This window comes from Lepidothrix coronata, unplaced genomic scaffold (genome assembly GCF_001604755.1).
Source record: "Lepidothrix coronata isolate B3197 unplaced genomic scaffold, Lepidothrix_coronata-1.0 Scaffold17, whole genome shotgun sequence".
NCBI classification, from domain to species: domain Eukaryota; kingdom Metazoa; phylum Chordata; class Aves; order Passeriformes; family Pipridae; genus Lepidothrix; species Lepidothrix coronata.
In genome coordinates this window covers 9176165-9193160 of record NW_016690197.1, presented here as the reverse complement: position 1 = coordinate 9193160, position 16996 = coordinate 9176165, and the positions used below count along the sequence as shown (strand labels likewise).

General features: G+C 59.2%; 2 protein-coding genes across 5 annotated transcripts in view; one reads left to right on the top strand and one right to left on the bottom strand.

Moving 5' to 3' along the window:
• The window catches only part of PSD (pleckstrin and Sec7 domain containing), a 45566-nt gene extending 40363 nt beyond the window's left edge, over window positions 1-5203 (top strand). For both annotated transcript variants that reach the window (XM_017806965.1, XM_017806964.1), the window contains 6 exons: window positions 127-305; window positions 1140-1210; window positions 1791-1948; window positions 2267-2411; window positions 3004-3147; window positions 3399-5203. In XM_017806965.1, coding sequence (XP_017662454.1) covers window positions 127-305; window positions 1140-1210; window positions 1791-1948; window positions 2267-2411; window positions 3004-3147; window positions 3399-3632 — 931 coding nt within the window. In that variant the 3' untranslated portion in view covers window positions 3633-5203. The remainder of the gene's footprint in view (window positions 1-126; window positions 306-1139; window positions 1211-1790; window positions 1949-2266; window positions 2412-3003; window positions 3148-3398) is intronic.
• Window positions 5204-5553: 350 nt separating this feature from the next.
• On the bottom strand, window positions 5554-16531 carry NFKB2 (nuclear factor kappa B subunit 2). Of its 3 annotated transcripts, none has more exons than XM_017806966.1 (24): window positions 16473-16531; window positions 13402-13593; window positions 12284-12394; window positions 11804-11882; window positions 11306-11346; window positions 11114-11212; window positions 10732-10883; window positions 10018-10124; window positions 9709-9867; window positions 9499-9603; window positions 9270-9355; window positions 9007-9145; window positions 8808-8927; window positions 8521-8703; window positions 8217-8358; window positions 7965-8079; window positions 7555-7762; window positions 7297-7466; window positions 7029-7131; window positions 6666-6895; window positions 6399-6468; window positions 6123-6295; window positions 5934-6045; window positions 5554-5843 (listed from the first exon to the last, which is right to left on the bottom strand). In XM_017806966.1, exons 2-24 carry the CDS (start codon window positions 13444-13446, stop codon window positions 5728-5730), a joined length of 2865 nt encoding a protein of 954 aa, XP_017662455.1. In that variant the 5' UTR covers window positions 13447-13593; window positions 16473-16531; the 3' UTR covers window positions 5554-5727. The 3 variants fall into 3 exon arrangements, with proteins under 3 accessions (XP_017662455.1, XP_017662456.1, XP_017662457.1); XM_017806967.1 differs by having other exon boundaries at window positions 11306-11343; XM_017806968.1 differs by having other exon boundaries at window positions 5728-5843; window positions 12284-12328.
• Window positions 16532-16996: the final 465 nt, after the last annotated feature.

Below are 16996 nucleotides of genomic sequence, written 5' to 3'. Positions count from 1 at the left end.
GCCTGCTTCTCCTGGCTTCCCTTTCAGAAGCCAGGCCTAAAGTTGGAACAGCCAGTGGGGAACTTGGTATTTGCTGTCCCCAGCAAAGTAACAAACTCTTTCCCCACCCAAATTTGTGATTGTCAGAGATGAGGAGGAGCTGAGAAAGTCCCTCTCGGAACTGGCAGACCCCAACCCAAAATCCATCAAGCGCATCAGCAGCTGCAGTAACCCCTTTCTGGACTTCTCCCAGGACTCCAGCATTGCCACCTACAAGCACGGGCTGTTAGTCCGCAAGATCCATGCTGATCCTGACTGCAAGAAAAGTAGGTGCCGGGGAGCCCGTGGGAGGCACTTGGGGCAAGAGGGCACCAGTGAGCTCTAGAAACTAAACAGAGCTAAGCAGGGCGGGAGTCACTGTATGATGTCTAATGGTAGCAGGTAGCATCATGCCAGGCTTCAGCATCAGCCCCCTGTGTCCTCTCTGTCTGTATGTGCCAGGCATAATTCAGCCCTCAGGCTGGGGAGCTGGAAAGCTTCTCCCTGCCCATTTGCCCCCACCATCAGGGCCAGGCAGAGGCCAAGCAGACGGGCAGAGCAGCCCCTGCCCAAAGCACTGGAAAAGGCTCAGGCAGGGAGGTGGGCTGGGGTGGGATTCCCGGGGTGCCACAGGATTGCAGGGATGGAGGAAGGTGTCCTGTGCTGTGATAAACAAGACACACAGTAGGCTGCTGCTGGTTGGGCACTGCCAGGCATGTTCACCGTATTCCCAATAAAATCCCCTCTAAGCCCTGGCCATCTAATGCCGCCTAGATCTGATTAGATGCAGCCGCCCTCCAAAGCCAGCATTACCTGGCAGGCAGCACCGCCTCGTCCCCCGCCCTGAGCGGGGAGGCAGTGGTGCATCCTAGCACAAGCAGCGAGGCGGGAGCGCAGCGGGCTGGCCCCGGGAGGCGGCAGGCGGCCCCCTGCCAGCAGCACCATCTGCCAGCCACGCGGCCGGCACGGGCTCAGGTGCGCGGGGACAGTCCTGGCGTGCTGCCCGTCCCGGGGGTGGGGGGACGTGCGTCGTGGCAGAGCCGGCTGGAGGAAGATGGGGGTTGCCTTCCCCCCACTAAATGCCGAGGATGATGTCTGAGCTGCTCTCTCCTCCCCGGCAGCACCCCGAGGGAAGCGAGGCTGGAAGCCCTTCCATGCCATCCTGAAGGGGATGATTCTCTACCTGCAGAAGGTAGGCGGCAGCAGAGCCACCTGTGTTGGCACCAGGGAGAGGGATTGTCTCCAGCCCAGGGGGTGGGTCATGGCAGTCTCCACAGCTGTGAGAGGGGCTCCAGGAAACAGCATTGCAAACCATAGCCTAAGCAAACTTGGCACCATGCATGCTTGAGCCATTGCTTGGGGATCTGGTGGCATCCCTGTTCCCAGGGTGGCTCAGCCTGAGCAGTGAAAGCAGCTGCTGACTGAGAGCCCTGCATGCAGGGGGCTTGGCTGGGGAGTCAGGGGGCAGTGGGGTCTTTGCCCTGGGTGGGAGGTTGGGCTGGACATCCAGTTCCCTGCAGGCATACATGCTGCCCAGCTGTGGGCAGTGGGGAACAGCCCCTGTGTTATTGCCAAGCCAATGCACCCAGGTTGTGCAGCCTCTCCCCAGGGGGGTAGGATGAGTTGGAAGCAGAGCCCGCAGCTGGCTGGTGGAGGGTGGTCTCTAAGACCTGCCACTGCCAGTGCTAATCTGCAGTACCTGAAACCTCACAGAGCTGACTCATGGTGGGCTGCATCCCTGAGCTGGCTCTGAAACTCCCCATGATTTGCAGGAGGAGTATAAGCCAGGGAAGGCGCTGGCAGAAGAGGAGCTGAAGAATGCTATTAGCATCCACCATTCGCTTGCCACGCGGGCGTCTGACTACAGCAAGCGACCCAATGTCTTCTACCTCAGGACAGCTGACTGGAGAGTCTTCCTCTTCCAAGCACAGTGAGTCCCTCAGGATCACTGGCTGGGCCCCACGCTGGGACGCAAGGGCTCGTCTGACTGGGGGGTAGGGTGGGGCTTAGGGCCACGTTGCTCTCTCCTGTCTTGGCCCTTTCTGGAAGGAAAGGGACCCGGTGTCAGTGCTGAGCTTTGCTCAGCTTCTCTTCTTCTTACCCTGCTGGGCACAGGATTGCTGGGGGCAGAGTCCCGGGTGCCATGGCTGGCCAGGGCCAGGTCTCGGGGACTTGGATCTTGTCTGCAGGGCAGATCTCTCTGTCTTTGGCACAGACAGCCCATCTGTGGTATGGCTTTTTTCCTTAGGAACCCGGAACAGATGCACTCGTGGATCACACGCATCAATGTGGTGGCAGCCATGTTCTCTGCGCCCCCTTTCCCCGCAGCCATTGGCTCCCAGAAGAAGTTCAGCCGCCCGCTGCTGCCCAGCTCGTGCACCAGGCTGTCCCAGGTGGGCCATGGTGTGGGACAAACCCCCTGGGTCTCCCAGTGGCACTTTCCCCTGTGGAGGGACCTGTGTGGTGCCATGCTCCCCACTGCCTCCCAGTGAGGTGCAGGGCCGAGGGATTCACAGAGCAAAGGGGTACTGAGGTTGTGGGCAGACAGTGAGGTCTTGTTCCCGGCAGTGGGGACCGGAGTCAAGCAATAGTTAGACCATGGAAGAGAACATGGTCCCACACCACAACCTGCAGGGTCCTGCCAGGGACCTTGAAAGGCAACTGGCTGGGGGGATTAGCTGGCACTCGTGCATGCCAGGGCAGATATTCATAGAGCAGAAAGGATTTAAAAAAACCACCAGCCTAGTTTTAGAGGGATTAAATTCTTCTGCTTTAAGACTGCAGTCAGCCCCTCCACAAGGTGAGAGCAGACAGCCCCCAAGGGCCTATGATTTTGCCTGCCATTTAGAAAAAAAAAATCAAACCCAGGAACAGCAGCTGAGATCTTGGCTGGACCTATAAGGGGAAAAACCTATTCTGTCCCTGGCCAGCTCACACTACCAGGGGGATAGACCAAGGCACTGACATGGTGTCACCCTTCCTCAGGAGGAGCAGGTGAAGAACCACGAGACCAAGTTCAAGACAATGTCAGCAGAGCTGCTGGAGCATCGCTCCTCACTGCCTGAGAAGAAGGTGAAGGGCAAGGAGTATGAGGAGCTAAAGCAGAAGGAAGAGTACCTGGAGTTTGAGGTGAGCTGGGAGATACCCCCCTCTACCCTCAGGCCCTCTGCCCCTGCCTGCTTGGCCGTTCTGAGCGATGGGTCCAACCCATCCCTGTCAGATGAATTGCACTGTGTCATTGCCACGGTCACAAGCATTCCCCTGCCCTGGGATGCTGGCTGGGATGGGTGGGGCCACGAGCACCCCCTGACATGGGGATGCTGTGCAGGGGACAGTACCCAGCTTGCCAACCTCTCTCTCTGCTGCACTGTGCCTCCCAGAAATCCCGCTATGGCACCTACGCCATGCTGCTGCGGGCTAAGCTGAAGGCTGGCTCCGAGGACCTGGCAGCATTTGAGTCCACCCTGTTTGACACAGCGGGTGGGGAGGATGATGGCCTGAAAAAGTCCCGCTCCAGCCCCTCGCTCAACGCAGAGCCCTCCAGCACGGCCACCAAGGTGAAGCGCAATGTCTCAGAGCGCACTGGCCGCCCCAGCCACCCCCAGAAGTCCTAAGGGAGGGGCATCAGCCGCCTGCGCTGCAGCTCCATTCCTGCCCCCCCAGCAGGGGGGTGGAGGCCGTGTGCCTGCCGAGACCCTGCATGTGTCCGTCTGTTTGCGGCACAAGCTAGAGGGGGTGACAGCCCTTCTGCAGCCGCCAGCACCAGCCATGCAGGGCCACGGCCCATCCACCGGAGATGATGGCAGAGCAGGACAGTCCCTGGTCCTTGCCTGCAGGAGCTGCCCGCACCATCGGCCCCATCAGACTTGTTCCTGCCCCTCCTTGTCCTGCATTTGGCTGCAGGACCTACTCTTCTGCCCCGGGAAAGGGGAACAACTGAAACCCACCTGCTGGCCTCAATTCTTCAATGGTTTTAAAAAAAAAAAAGACAAAATTGCAGCAAAACGAAGCCAGCGGCTGCTTCTTCTCCAGCTCCGTCGTGCCATGGGGGTAGATGGGAGGGGGCCAGTCCTAACCTGTCCCCTCTTCTGGGGCTGGTGGCCAGGGAAGCCAGGGCAATGGCACCTGGTCCCCTCCCTGCCACCTCAGTCACCTCTGCACCCTCCCCGCTTTCTTACAACTTTTGAACAGTTTTTGTGATACAGTTTTGCACTTTTTAGTACCAGATTGAGCTGACCACCAGGGAGGTTTTTTTGGGGCTACTTTTGATGCTTTTTGAGAACTGTTTAAAAAAAAAAAAACAAACAGAAACTCAGCCATTTCCTGTAGGCACTGCATTCTGGGGAAAAGAGGCTTTTACAAGGACCTGGGGCAATCCAGCTCCTCCCTGCCCTGCAGCAAGCTGAGCATGGGCTCCTGTGTGTGCTGCTGCTGCCTGCTTCCCCAGCTCCACTTTGGCACCAGCAACCCTTTGGGGAAACAGCCTTGTGGCTGCCAGCAACAAGGAGGCAGCCTTGGGATGGCAGCACTCATTGCTGCACTTGTGGCTGCATGGGATGCTGATGGGCCGGTGCTTCATGAACCCCATTCCCCCTTGGCAGTCTGGACAGGCCCTGTTTGCCATCTGGGAGTGATCATCGTCCTTGGGGCATGTTGGGCAGCAGTGTATAAGTACTCCCAGTGGGGCAGTGACCCCTGGAGCCAGGGCTGACATGTGGGTCCCCACTGCCCTATGGGTCTGGCACAGGCTGGAGCCAGTTTTCCTTCCCACACCTCTTCTCCAATGCATGGCCAAGGCCTCAGAGGCTGCCAGGAAAGCCTGGTCTGCAGCACTGCAAGGTCCTCAGGCTGCAGCAGCAGTGGTGCAGCCCCTTCCTCACCCACGGGCTCCCTCCTTGCCAAGGAGTGGGGCAGGCTGGGGTGGCCTCCACCACTCCAGGGTGGGCTGAAGGATGCTTGTCCAGAGCAAGGTGCAGGTGATGAAGCATGGCTTCAGGATTGTCCAGAAAGGGGTCTGGGGACAGCAGAAGGGCTGTGAGCAGGGGCACACACGCAGTTCTCGGCTGCCTGGGACCTGGCTGGTTTCAGCACTGACTTTGCGAATGTGTCAAACTTTTTATTCTGCTCTTTTGAGTCTATTGCAAAAACAAAACAAAACAAAACAAACAAACAAAAACAAAACAAAACAAAACAAAACAAAAAAAAAAAAAAAAAACAAACAAAAAAAAAACAAAAAAAAACAAAACAAAAAAAAAAAAGAAAAAAAAAGAAAAAATCCACCCTTGCCCCAGGTGGCTCAGGGGGAAAAAAAACCTTTGTACAGCTTCTCTCGGTTACTGAAGTAAAACTCGCTCTTCACTTCTTGTGTGTGCTGTGGTTTCTTCCCCACAGTTGGGAATAGCCCTGGCACAGAGGGATGCTGAGAAGGGGCTGGCAGCTGTCTCCTTGCTGCCAGACTCCCAGACCGAGGCAGAGTTCAGGAGGGTTAGTGCCCACTGACTCACGGCTGGGGCTGGAGAGAGGGAGGGCAAAGGCTAATGGAAACTGTGTATTTTTATTTAGAAGAGGGACCATTAAATAAGAGCAGAAAGGGGCAGGAGCCGGCTGCGTCCCATCCCCCTCAGTCCATGCAGCCGGGACCCCAAGTCCAGAAGGCACTTGTGTGGGCAAGGCAGAGGGCAGTGTGTGGGCACAGGGGCTACTGGCTCCTCAGTGCACCTGTGGCTGCTGGCTAGGGGGCAGCTCACCCCCCGGCTTCAAGGCCAACGTGGGCTTCTGCTCCTCCTCCACCGACTCACTGCCGTAGGCACTGTCTTCCTTCAGCTCTGCAAAGGAATTCCCAGGTGCTCTTAGCGATGGGGCATCAGGGAGGCAGCAGAGACACCCTCTGCCCGCCCAGCCCATGCTCTCTGTACCTGTGCTTTGCAGCTTCTCCAGTGCCTCAGTTTTGTGGAGCATCCTCACGGCGTTGTGGAGCCCCATAGAGTCCAATGCCTCCAGCAGTCCCCCCAGGCTGCCGCCTGCCAGCTGTGGAAAGAGGGCTCTGAGTGGGGCCGATGGCTGGGCAGGCAGGCGGGACAGGGGCACCTCAGCCAGGCACTGACCTCGTAACTGCGCAGGAGGCTGACGCTGGGCGAGGGGGTGTCCTTGTAGGTCTCCACGAGGCTGCAGAGCCCCAGGCGCTTGGCCAGCTCGATCCAGTCTGACCCACTGCAGTCCTGGTTCAGCAGCTGCTCCAGCCCCTGCAGTGCTTCACTGTCCAGTGACAGGACCTTCCCTGCACAGGAGAGGTGCCTCCATCTCATGCTGCCCATCCTTGCCCCCAGGAGGGTGCTGCCCTGCCTGTGTGAGGTGCTTTCGGGAGGAAAAGGGCTACTCACCTGGCTGGGGAGCGGTAGGCAGCTCCGCCTTGGGCCCCTGCTGGGAGGCCTGCAGCAGTATCTCCCGCACCTGCAGACAGACACAGAGATGTCAGCATCCCATAAAGCACTGCCCAAATCCCCCATCACCTCCTCACGCTATGGATCTCCCCAGGACACGGAGGGGCACCAGCATCCTCACAGGAGCATCTCCTGGAGCTCTGCCCCATCCATGCCATGGCCCACACAGAAATGCTCCCTGGGAGTTTGTCCCATGGCGTCACACACCTTCTGGCTCCGAGTCAGGTCCAGGGATGTGTGGCAGCGGCGCTGCCTGTGCCCTGCCTGCCAGTGCCCCTGCATGGGGAGCTTGGGGTTGGTGCTGTGCTCTGCAGCCAGGGCTGGCTCCCCCAGCTCCATGGCCAGCTCCTGCTCCTCGGGGTCAGTGTCCGTGTCGCTGCTGGCCTCTGATGAGGATAGGCTCATGGGCTCGTCATTCTCACACAGAACATCTGCCCCTGTTAGGGAAGGGTGGAATGAGCTCCCAGAAGGGAAGGTGGGCCTAGGGGTCTGCCCTGTGCCTGGCACCCCTCAGCACAGGCAGCCAGGGCTATCGAGAGGGAAGGGAAAAGAGAAAGGGCAATGACTTACCAGCTTTGAGGAGCAGTTTGGTGAGGGTAGGGGAGCCCAGGCCAGCAGCCAGGTGCAGGGGGGTGTTCCCAGCGAAAGTCCGGCTGTTGACATCTGCTCCCAGCTAACAAGAAAGGTGAGAGGCCATGATGATGGGCTGCCTAGGCACTTCTCCTCCTACATTCTGTTACCTGAAGACCTCAGGGGAGCCCCCACTTCTGCCAGGGCCCTGTAGGAGCTGCACCCCATCCCTGTCCCACAGCCACCACCACACCAGCCGCCCCCACACCTTTTTCACCAGGTGGGTAGCCATGTTCAGGTTCTCCATCTCCACAGCCAGGTGCAGTGGGGTCCTCCCGCTTTGCCTCTCCGCTGCATTCACGTCTGCTCCCGTCCTGACCAGCAGGTCCAGGCAGGCCAAACTCTTTGCCTTCACAGCCAAGTGCACAGGCAGGAGGCCTGAAAGATGGGGAGAGACTCAGAAGCTTTCTTGCAAAGCCCATGACGGCACCGATGGCGCTGCTCATCGTCCCTCAACCCCACTCACCATGGAAATTGGGCAGGCGGAGCAGGTAAGGGGCAGCCGAGCCCAGGTGGGCCAGCAGTGTCTTCAGCATCTCTTCATCGCCAGCCTGGAGCGCCAGGTGCAGCAGGGAATTGCCGTAGCGGTCCAGCAAGGTTGGGTCAGCGCGGGCTTGCAGCAGGAGCTGGACCACTTGGGGCTGCTTGGTGATGACTGCCAGATGCAGCGGCGTCTGCAGGACAGCAGCACACCCTCAGCAGCGCTCACAAGAGGAGCCAAGTCCTGCACCATCGTTCTCTCCAGTGTGGCTGCAACCTTGCTCAGATCTGCAGCCTCCCCTCAGCAGGAGCAGCAACAGGAGCCTCCAGGGTTGGGAAACAGGAGTGAGGAACTACTCCCAGCTAGAGGAGAACTGGCTGCTCTGCAAAACGTACCTGTTGCAGGTTATTAGAGATGTTGATGATCTGCTGGCTGGGGATGCTAACAATGACCTCGATCAGCTGCTTGATCACAGCTGTCTGCTCATGGATAATAGCGAGGTGCAAAGGCCTGAAAAGAGAGTAGAGTGGTCCCTAGCTCAGCTCCATGCTTCTCCAGGTACTCCATGCCACACCCAGAGCCCCCATAATGGCTCTAATGCCCAACAAAGCCCCCACACTCTCCCTCCAAATCCCTTGTGTGCTCACGTGTCTCCATTCTCGTCCTGTGATGCGGCCAGGTGCCTCTGCACTGCCAGCAGCATACGGGGGTCAGCAGTGACCGAGTAGTCGAGCAGGGCATGGGCATTGCGACGGGCTAGTGCCAGCATCCAGAGCTGGTACAGCTGGGCTGGGGGGCAAAGCAGGATGTCACCTCCAGGAGCAGCAGCCCCATCCATCCACCCTCCTGTATCCCCCAGGAGTGGAGAGCAGCACCCCAAAAGACCCCCAACCCATGCCTCCTCTCCTGAGTGATGTCCCCCAGTCCCCCCTCAAGCTCAGCCCCTCCTACCATGCTTCTGCAGCTCCTTGCAGTATGTGCTCTCTGTGGGTGCCTGCCTGTCGCTCCCGGGCCCCTCTGCCTCGGGGCCCTTCATCTGCACACCCCCCTGGTAGCTCCCCACAGGGTGGGGTCCAGGTGAGTAGATGCTGTTGTAGGGCAGCCCAGGAGAGTAGGGGAAGCTGAGGTTGCCACCTGCAGAGCAAGCAGGAGGACAAGTGAGCAGAGGGGAGCAGCAAGCCCCAAGGGTCGGGCCTTAGCCACCCAGGCAGGGAGGGGGAAAAGGCATCCCCACTCACCTCCTCCAGAGCCAAAGCCTCCGGCACCCCCGCCAGCACCCCCCATGTGTGAGCCCCCACCAAAGTGCTGGGGAAACTGAGGCAGGACTTTCTTGCGTTTCCTCTCCACTTCTTCCTTGTCTGCAGGGAGAGAGGGGCAGCGAGGTGAGGGGCAGACCCCGTGGCAAGAGACATGCTAGCATGCCTGGGGGGTGCTCACCTTCCACCACCGGGTAGTAGGTGAACTGCTTGGAGTCGCTCACGTCTCCTCCCCGTTTCCGCTTCAGCTGCAGGAAGACGGTGACAGGACGGTCGATCTTGGGCTTGTGGTAGGGGGGTGTGCGGAAGACAATGGCATACTGTGGGCAGGACACATGGATATGAGGTCCTGCTCATCCTTGGAGGTGGGGACAGGGCACCTGTACCCCACAGGGCACCTGTCTACCTTGGAGCACAGCAGGACACTCCCTGTCTCCCCTGTACCTGTTTGTGCACATCTGTGGGGGAAAAGTCCCCAAAAGCCTGCCAGCCGTTCTCGTCATCCTCGTAGAAACGCACCTCGATGTCATCTGGGGAGAGAAGGGAGCTGGCAGCGCCTGTCTCCTTGCCCCAGTCAGGCTCCAGGAACACAGACCCCTGGCCACCCAGGGGCCCCAGATCTCTCCTGCCACAGCCCCTCCAGCAGGTTTCGGCTGGAGGCAATGGCTTTTACCTTTCTGAACTTTATCACACAGCAAGTAGACTTCGTCCCCTCCCCGCACGGAGCCTGCTGTCTTATCCATTCGTGAGATCTTCAGGTTGGAAGCTCCTGGGGACTCTGCAGAGCAAGAGGAGGTGTTCAGAGCCACTGTGCAGACAGAGCATCCCTCACCTCCTTACCCCACCCTGCCCCGTACCCTCCCCAGGCTGGCCCCATGCTCACTGCTGTCGTGGATGGGGTCTGAGATGACAGGCTGGAGGGCCAGCGTGAAGTTCCCGCTGCTGTCACGGAGGTAGGCGGTGAAGCGCAACCGCACGATGCTCAGGTCCATCACCTTCTTCAGCTCCTTTGCCTCCAGCTCGATCTCACGCAGCTCCGCTTCTGCCAGGGCAGGGCGAGATACCGTCAGGCTGGGTGGGGGGATGGTGCTCCAGGTCCCCCCACCCACACACTCCAGCCCCATGCTAACCCCAGCCCCCCTGCTGTCACCCCGTGGGGCCGAGTTCTGCTGAGTCCCCAGGCTGCCCTCACCCGTCAGCAGATGGCTCCTGTTACGCATCTTCTGCTGCTTCAGCTTTTCCTTCATGATCTCCATCATATTCTTCTTGGTGACATGGAGCACACCCAGGTTGCTGAACCTGAAGAAGAGGGAACCCCCTGGGAACTCGGAGTGTCAGGGCTGGGAGTAGCCAGCCCAAAGGGGTAGTCTCCTGCAGCTGGGAAGGAGCTGAGCAAAGCACAGAGCAGTGCCACTCAGCAATGAGTCAATATGTGTGGGGCAGAAGAGGAGCAACCACAGAGGACAGGAAAGGAGCCAGGAAACTCTGGGCTCCACAGGTGACAAGTCCAAAGGGTTGTCAAAGACAAGACCAGAGGGACTGAAAGCCAGAGGAATGGAAACAGGACCAAGCCGAGCCAGAGCTGGACATATAAGAGCAACTGCAGTGGTTGCTGAATAACCCCATGATTCAGGCTGGCTTCAAAAGTCATCTGCAAAGCTGGGGAGCTGCAACCCAAGGACAGAAGCCCAAAATAAGGTGCATGTGCCAAAACCTAGATCTAGGCAAAATGCTCAGGGAACAGAGCTGTAACAATGAACTTGTCTAAACACACTCCTGGCCCCATCCAGCAAACCCAGCTCCAGCGTGCACTAACTCCCACCCTGTCCCCATCTCGTAAGCTGCAGGCAGCACCCACAGCCACCTCACAAAGGCAAGAGACCACCCCGGGTCCCCTCACACATACTGAGCTGTCATGTCCTTGGGTCCCACGATCGTGACACAGTTGCCAGCCTCGTTGCACTGCTTGCCCACCAGGCTGTGGGCATGTACACGAGGAGGGTCACTGTGCGTCACCAAGTCTACCTCGATCCGGGCCATCCCTGTGTAGTTGCAGATCTGCAGGGAGAAAGGAGATAGGTACAATATACCAGGAGTTTGCAGGACTCTCCACAAATCCCCTCCCCATAGCCACCAACCCTCTTGCCACAGCCCTCTCATCCCTCCAGTGCTGTGAGACACAAAGAGCTAATTATAAATTTCCTGTCCTTCCTTCAAGGCTCCCTCCTGGTGCTCGTGCACTGCTGGCTGAAGGTGCTGTTCCATCCCCTCCCCAGGGCAGCGCTCACCTTGACTGTGGGATAGGTCTTGCGCCCTTTCTCACTGGATGCTCCTGGCAGCCCCCCATGTGAAGGGCCCTCACAGCCGTACCGAAACCGGAAACCCCGCTGCGGAGGCAAAGAGAGGGTCAGCCAAGGGGGGCCAAAACCTGATGCCATGAGAGCAGGGGCTGACAGTTACACCCTGGGTGACATCCTTACCTGCTTTGGCTGCTCAATAATGACGAGGTAGGGACCTTCTACTGGAGAACAGAAAGGAGATGTACCAATGAGAAACATGGGATAACCAAAGTCCATGTTTCCCGCAAGGATGCTGGAGGTATGGGGACAGTACTGAAAGCGAGGTGACCCCTGTCTGTCCCATGAGGGTACTGAAGGCCCCCAGCCCCTCTGCTGTCATAGCGCAGCTGGGAGCAGCAGTCAGAGCAGTAGGGAGAGGAGGGGAAGGCCAGAGGATGCCCTGTCACATGGGGAGCAGGGACCATGAGGAGGTCACAGCTTAAGCTGGTAGTCCCTGGTAGACTGAGCAGCAGGGCCCATCCCGGTGGCACAGGACAGGGATTCCCAGCCAGCTCACAGTGGGGCCAGTAAGGATAAAGACTGTGGTGCTGCTGGGAACTAAGAGGTGTGAGTCAGCCTGCTGGGAAAACCCATTGCAGCTGGGGACCCCTGGAAGGGCACAGCCAGAGGGGCCCTTACCCGTCTCAATCAGGGGCTCCTTCTGCTCCATCATGTGGGAACCAAAACTGAAGTCATCGTACTCAAGCCCATCCAGGCACTGGGTGATGGGAGGGAAAATTCAGTGTGATGAGTGTGTTGGGGCTGGAATCCCCAGCTGCTCTGGAGAGTTGGCACAGACCCCCATCTCCCACCTTGGGCAGGTGATGGCAGTCTGGCACAGACCCCCATCAGGGCAGGAACAGATCCCCTGTCCCTCCCTGGGAAGAGGGGCGGGCAGGAGCAGATCCCTCACTGCCCATTCCGGGGGCACCAGCAGATCCCCTTTACCCACCCTGGAGGCTGACACAGACCTCCCATCTCCTACCCCAGAGGCAGGCACAGATCCCCACCTCCCACCCCACCCGTGGGGTCGGGCACTGCTCCCTGCCCAGCTACGGGACCGGGACCAGGCAGCGACACCCCCCTGGGCCGACCCGATCCGATCCGTGCCGCACTCACGGGCTGGAACTGCTCGTCCATGTCGGCGCGGGGCCGGCCGCCGGCCTGCGGGGAGAGGGGGGTTGAGCGGGTACCGGGGCTGCAGGAAGGCACTGCCGCTCCGGAAAGTCCCTAGAAACCCCGCCGAGCCGGGAAATGACGGGCCCGCGCGTCACCGCCCCGCCCCGCCGCGGCCGGGACACGGGGCACGGCCCGGGCACGGGGCACAGGGCAGGGGACACGGGGCTCGGCCGGGGCTCGGCACGGCCCTGCACGGCCCTGCACGGCTCGGAGCGCGGCCGCTCCTGCGCCCGCCGGCGGCCGCCCGGGGCTGTGGGACGAGCCGTCCCCTCGCCGCCTGGGGATTTTGGACTCGGAGCCCCGGGCGGGCTGGAAAATCCCGGAGCACGCCCGCCCGCCTCCCCCGGCCATCCTCGCCCGGGCGCTCCCTTGCAGCCCCGGAGCGCCACATGTCCCGAGTTTTCCCCCGGGAGCACGGAGGGATTTGGCCCTGCCGTCCCTGGCCGCCTGCCCCGCTACAGGCGCCGGTCCCCGCCGGGCAGCCATCGGCCCTTCCCCGGCAAGACTTGCAGTACAACACGGCTGAAACCACTCGCCCGCACCACAAAGCCCGGCAATAGCTCCTGGGTCCCCCAAGGTCCCAACACCACAACATCCCACCCCGATGATGTGCCTCCGGCCCAGGGATGTCTCCTCCAAGACCCTCTGAACTCAAACAGGAGCAGCCGTCCCAAAGCGCTGCCCCCAAGCTTGCTGGTCTCCCCCTGGCCAGGGGAAGCTCTCCAGAACTCTGCAGACCAAAGCCGGCACATGGCAGTCCCTTTCCAGGCACTCAAAGGGGTGCTTTCCCTCTCCCCCAGTTTCCACTTACACGGCAGCTCCTGCATCCATCCCACGGAGGTGGCCTGTGAGAGGCATTCGCTATCCGTGTTCCCATTCCCTCCTTTCCGCTTGGGAACATCTGCCTTCAAAGTGGAAGCGGCAGCCCCAGAGCTCCCTGTGGGAGCATATCCCACCACCCCAGCACTCAGCACTGCACGCTCCCCACCGACCCCAAGGCACTGCCAGCAGAAGGGGCCCTTCCTTGCCGCCCACGACGCTTGCACCCTCCTACTCACCGGGGAGGAAGAGGCTGGTCTCAACAACCCGTCCAGCCCCAGCATCGCCACAGGGACTGCGAGTACCACAGACAGGGGTTCCACTGGTGTCAAGGTCTGCCTGACCACGGAAAACCACCGGTGACTTCTAGCAAAGGGGCAGGATCAGAGCAGAGCCTCCGAGCACGCTCTCTTGCTCCACATTTCTTCTCACTAACCAATGAAAAGAAGAAAAAAGGCAAAAAAGCCCCTGTATCTGACTCCACGGTGCCCTCATACCATGAATTTCTGAATCAGTGGTTGCTGCAGGTCCCGCTCAGGGGATTTTGGGTGTGTGGGAGAAGAGGGGAAGGAAGGGGATTGTTCAACTCGTGCGTGACTCATATTCTTCAGAAGCTGAACAGAATCTTTTCAAGGAGATTTTTCAGCCACTCAAGTCCTCCAAAGGGGCTGTCCTGTGACCCCAGGCCTGAGGTTTCCCCTGGCTGGCCTGCCACCTGAGCCCTGGTGAGCTCCTGCAGCCCCTGCCCTGCCAGCCTGTGGGATGCATCCCAGACAGCAATGCAGCCTGGGACATGGAGTCTGAGGACCTGCAGGTGCAGCAGAGGGTGCAAGGAGGGAGAAGGTAGAGATCCAGCACTGCAAAATGAGGCAGGACCTTCCTCCTGCCATTCTGCAGGAGCTTCAAAAGGCCTAGGAACATGGACACAACCCCCCACTGGCCTGTGGGAAGCAGCACACCCTCCCTGCTGTTGGGATCCCACCCGTCATACCACCTGGGCAGCTTCAGCCTGCCACACCAGCCAGCCACCCCATCTGCTGGCACAGATTTTACAGAGAGGTGAAGAAAGGGACAAACATCCTTCCTCAGTGTGCTGGGAACAGCCACCTCGAACTCTACCTGCTGAGCCCAGCTGGGGGAACCCAGGCCTGAAGATGCTGGATAAGAACAAATTGTGCCCTTTGGATAGCACAGCTCCCCTTCTCCAGTGCCATCAGCCTCATCCCCTCTTGAGGGGTTTTCACAGCACACTCATTGCTGCCCAGGATACTTCCACTTGTTGCAGCAGACAGCATGACTGGGATGTCACAGAGTTGTGCCTGCATCTCCCCAGCCTGCACAGCTCTGGCTCTCTCGGGAGGTTGCTGGCCATATCCCTGCACACTGTGTGCTGGAGGAAGCCCACCTTGCAGCAGAGATGGTGTCATCACCTGCTTCTTTGTTCCTGGAAAAGCAACCTTAGACCTACTCTCAAGTAAGTCCTGCCTTCTGTGCCAAGCAGCCATGCCAGGACTCGGGGTTTCCCCTAGGAATGTAACACACCCAGCTTTTATCCCCCACACATCCCAGAAGGGAACCCATCTCTCCTTCCTCCATCAGTAGCATCCCCTGGTCTGTGTTACCCAGCACATCTGAGCTGGAGCATGATCTTGAACTGCAGCCCCCATTTGCTAATTCCTCCCCATCTTCACACCTTCCTAGGGCTCAGGAAGGATTCTCTGGGCATTGCTGGGAATGGGGGAAAAGAGCAGCAACCCAGAGGCAAGGCACTGCGAGGCACTGCGAGGCACAGCACCAGTGCCTGGCCCCGGAGCACAGCAGTGCCACAGCACCCTTGCCAGACAGCACAGCCTCCCTTGTGCCAGCCAGACTGCTTCAATTAAGGGCCAGCTGCTGGCAAGCAGCGTGAGCTAAAGCCATTCTTCCATGCCTGCAGCTCCTTGAACGTGACCTAGTAACGCAGGTGCTATTTTCTTTCCTCCCATGACAGTCGGCTGACTTGCAGAGCTGATGCCCCGCAGGCAGGAGGGAAATATACGTCAGTCTATCTGAGGCGAGAGTGTTTAGTAGCCATGGGAAAGAGTGCTCCAGAAATGCAGGAGGCAGCACGAGTGCAGCCCTGCTCCAAACTGCCCTAGTGTACAGCTGACATGTTCCAGCCACCCAGCTGGCTGCTCCTCTAACATACGATTCCCTGTGCATTTTGTTTCCCTTGGGGTCTGCTAACACCTGAAAAAGATGGCCCTAAATACCTGGCCTTGCTTTCTGCACAAATCCTGTGCTCTGCTCCATCCTAGGTGTCCCAACAGCTACTGGTAAGGGGCTGGCAGGAGGCTGCTGAGTCTCTCCTACTGTTTACAAGGACTTTGCTCTGAGACCCTTCCTGGAAATGAGGTCCTTAATGTGCAAGCACAGCAGAGAGAAATCCCCTCTCCCTGAAAGCTGTCCAAGCCTTCCCCTCCCAACAGCCTGCCTTCGAGCACTGAAGCCATTTGTATCTCTCTGCATAAAACGCCTTTACTCTCTTTGTGGCTATCAAGTTGGTTTTGGCAAACCCCAGCCACCCACTGATCTTCTGGTTTTCTCCTCTAGGGCCTGTAAATCAGCTCCTTTGCTGTTGTGTTATGAACCATCGCTCCAGTTGTACATCTGTGTGCCCTCAGAGAACTCCTCTCAGTGACAACCCAGCGTTTGCCATCTCTCACTCTCTCTGGTTTCCACTCTACCCACAATACCACTACCGTGTTGGCATTCACGTCTCCATTTGGGGTAGATCTTGCTGAGCCTGCGGGCATGGATCTCTTCCCCTCGGAGCAGGCAGGAAGCCAGCCCCGCTCCAGCGCAACAGGGGCAAGAGAGAGAGCAGCTCAACATGCAAGAGAGAGAGCAGCGGGATAGGGCAGAACTCACTGGCAACATAGAAACAGGAAAATAAGCAACTTCCCCACCGCCAGGGAAACGGGTGTAAACGCCAGCGCTGGGACCTGCTGCCTCCCCCCCACTCCAAGAGAGCAGCTTTCTCTCTCCATCCTGAATCTTCCCAACTTCCCCTACCCCAGCGAGCCCCATGGTCGGTCCAGAGGAAGCCAGGGACCGGCGTGGCTGCCGGGGCGAGAAGGAGGCCCAGGAGCGGCCGAGGGCCCTTCTGCAAGGATGGGCAGCCCTGGCAAAGGAACTTTAAACCTCTGGACTGCTCAGTTCCCTTTCCCTGGGAACCCTTCTCCCGCTGGCGCAGGCAGCCCTGCCCGCTGCCGCTCGGGCGCATCCCCCCGGCACCTCCAGATACCCCCACCCCGGCCCGGCCGCTTACCTTCATCCCAGCCCCAGCCCAGCCGTCGCGCCCCGGCCGCGGTACCGGGAAAGTCCCGTCCTGACTCCGCCTCCCGGGGCTTCCCGGGCCCGGCTCCGCCCGGCGGGACAGCGGCAGGGCGGGCCGGGGGACCCCCGAGGGGACAGGCAGCTCCAGGCTGCTGCATCCCGTCGAAACCGCCCGTCCCTCTCGGGTCAGGGCACCGAGCCCCGGGCTCACGGCTGTCCCCTGAGACCCGCAGGGCCACTCACCCCGTTCCCAAAGCCAGCTGCTACCGCGGCGGGGAAGGACCATCTCTCTCGCCCATGGCTGATTTTCACTTTTATTATTGTAAATTCACTGTTGTCTTTATATATTTTTTTAAAAAATATATTAGATATAAAAGTCAGAAATGCTCCTCTTTGAACTACATATACTGGTGGATTTACAGGCCGGTTTGGAAAGGTGGGCAAATAGGCAAGCCCAACCTGATCAATGCGCACAGCAGCAGCAGCAAATGCCCCTCTCCAGGGACAAGGGAAAAT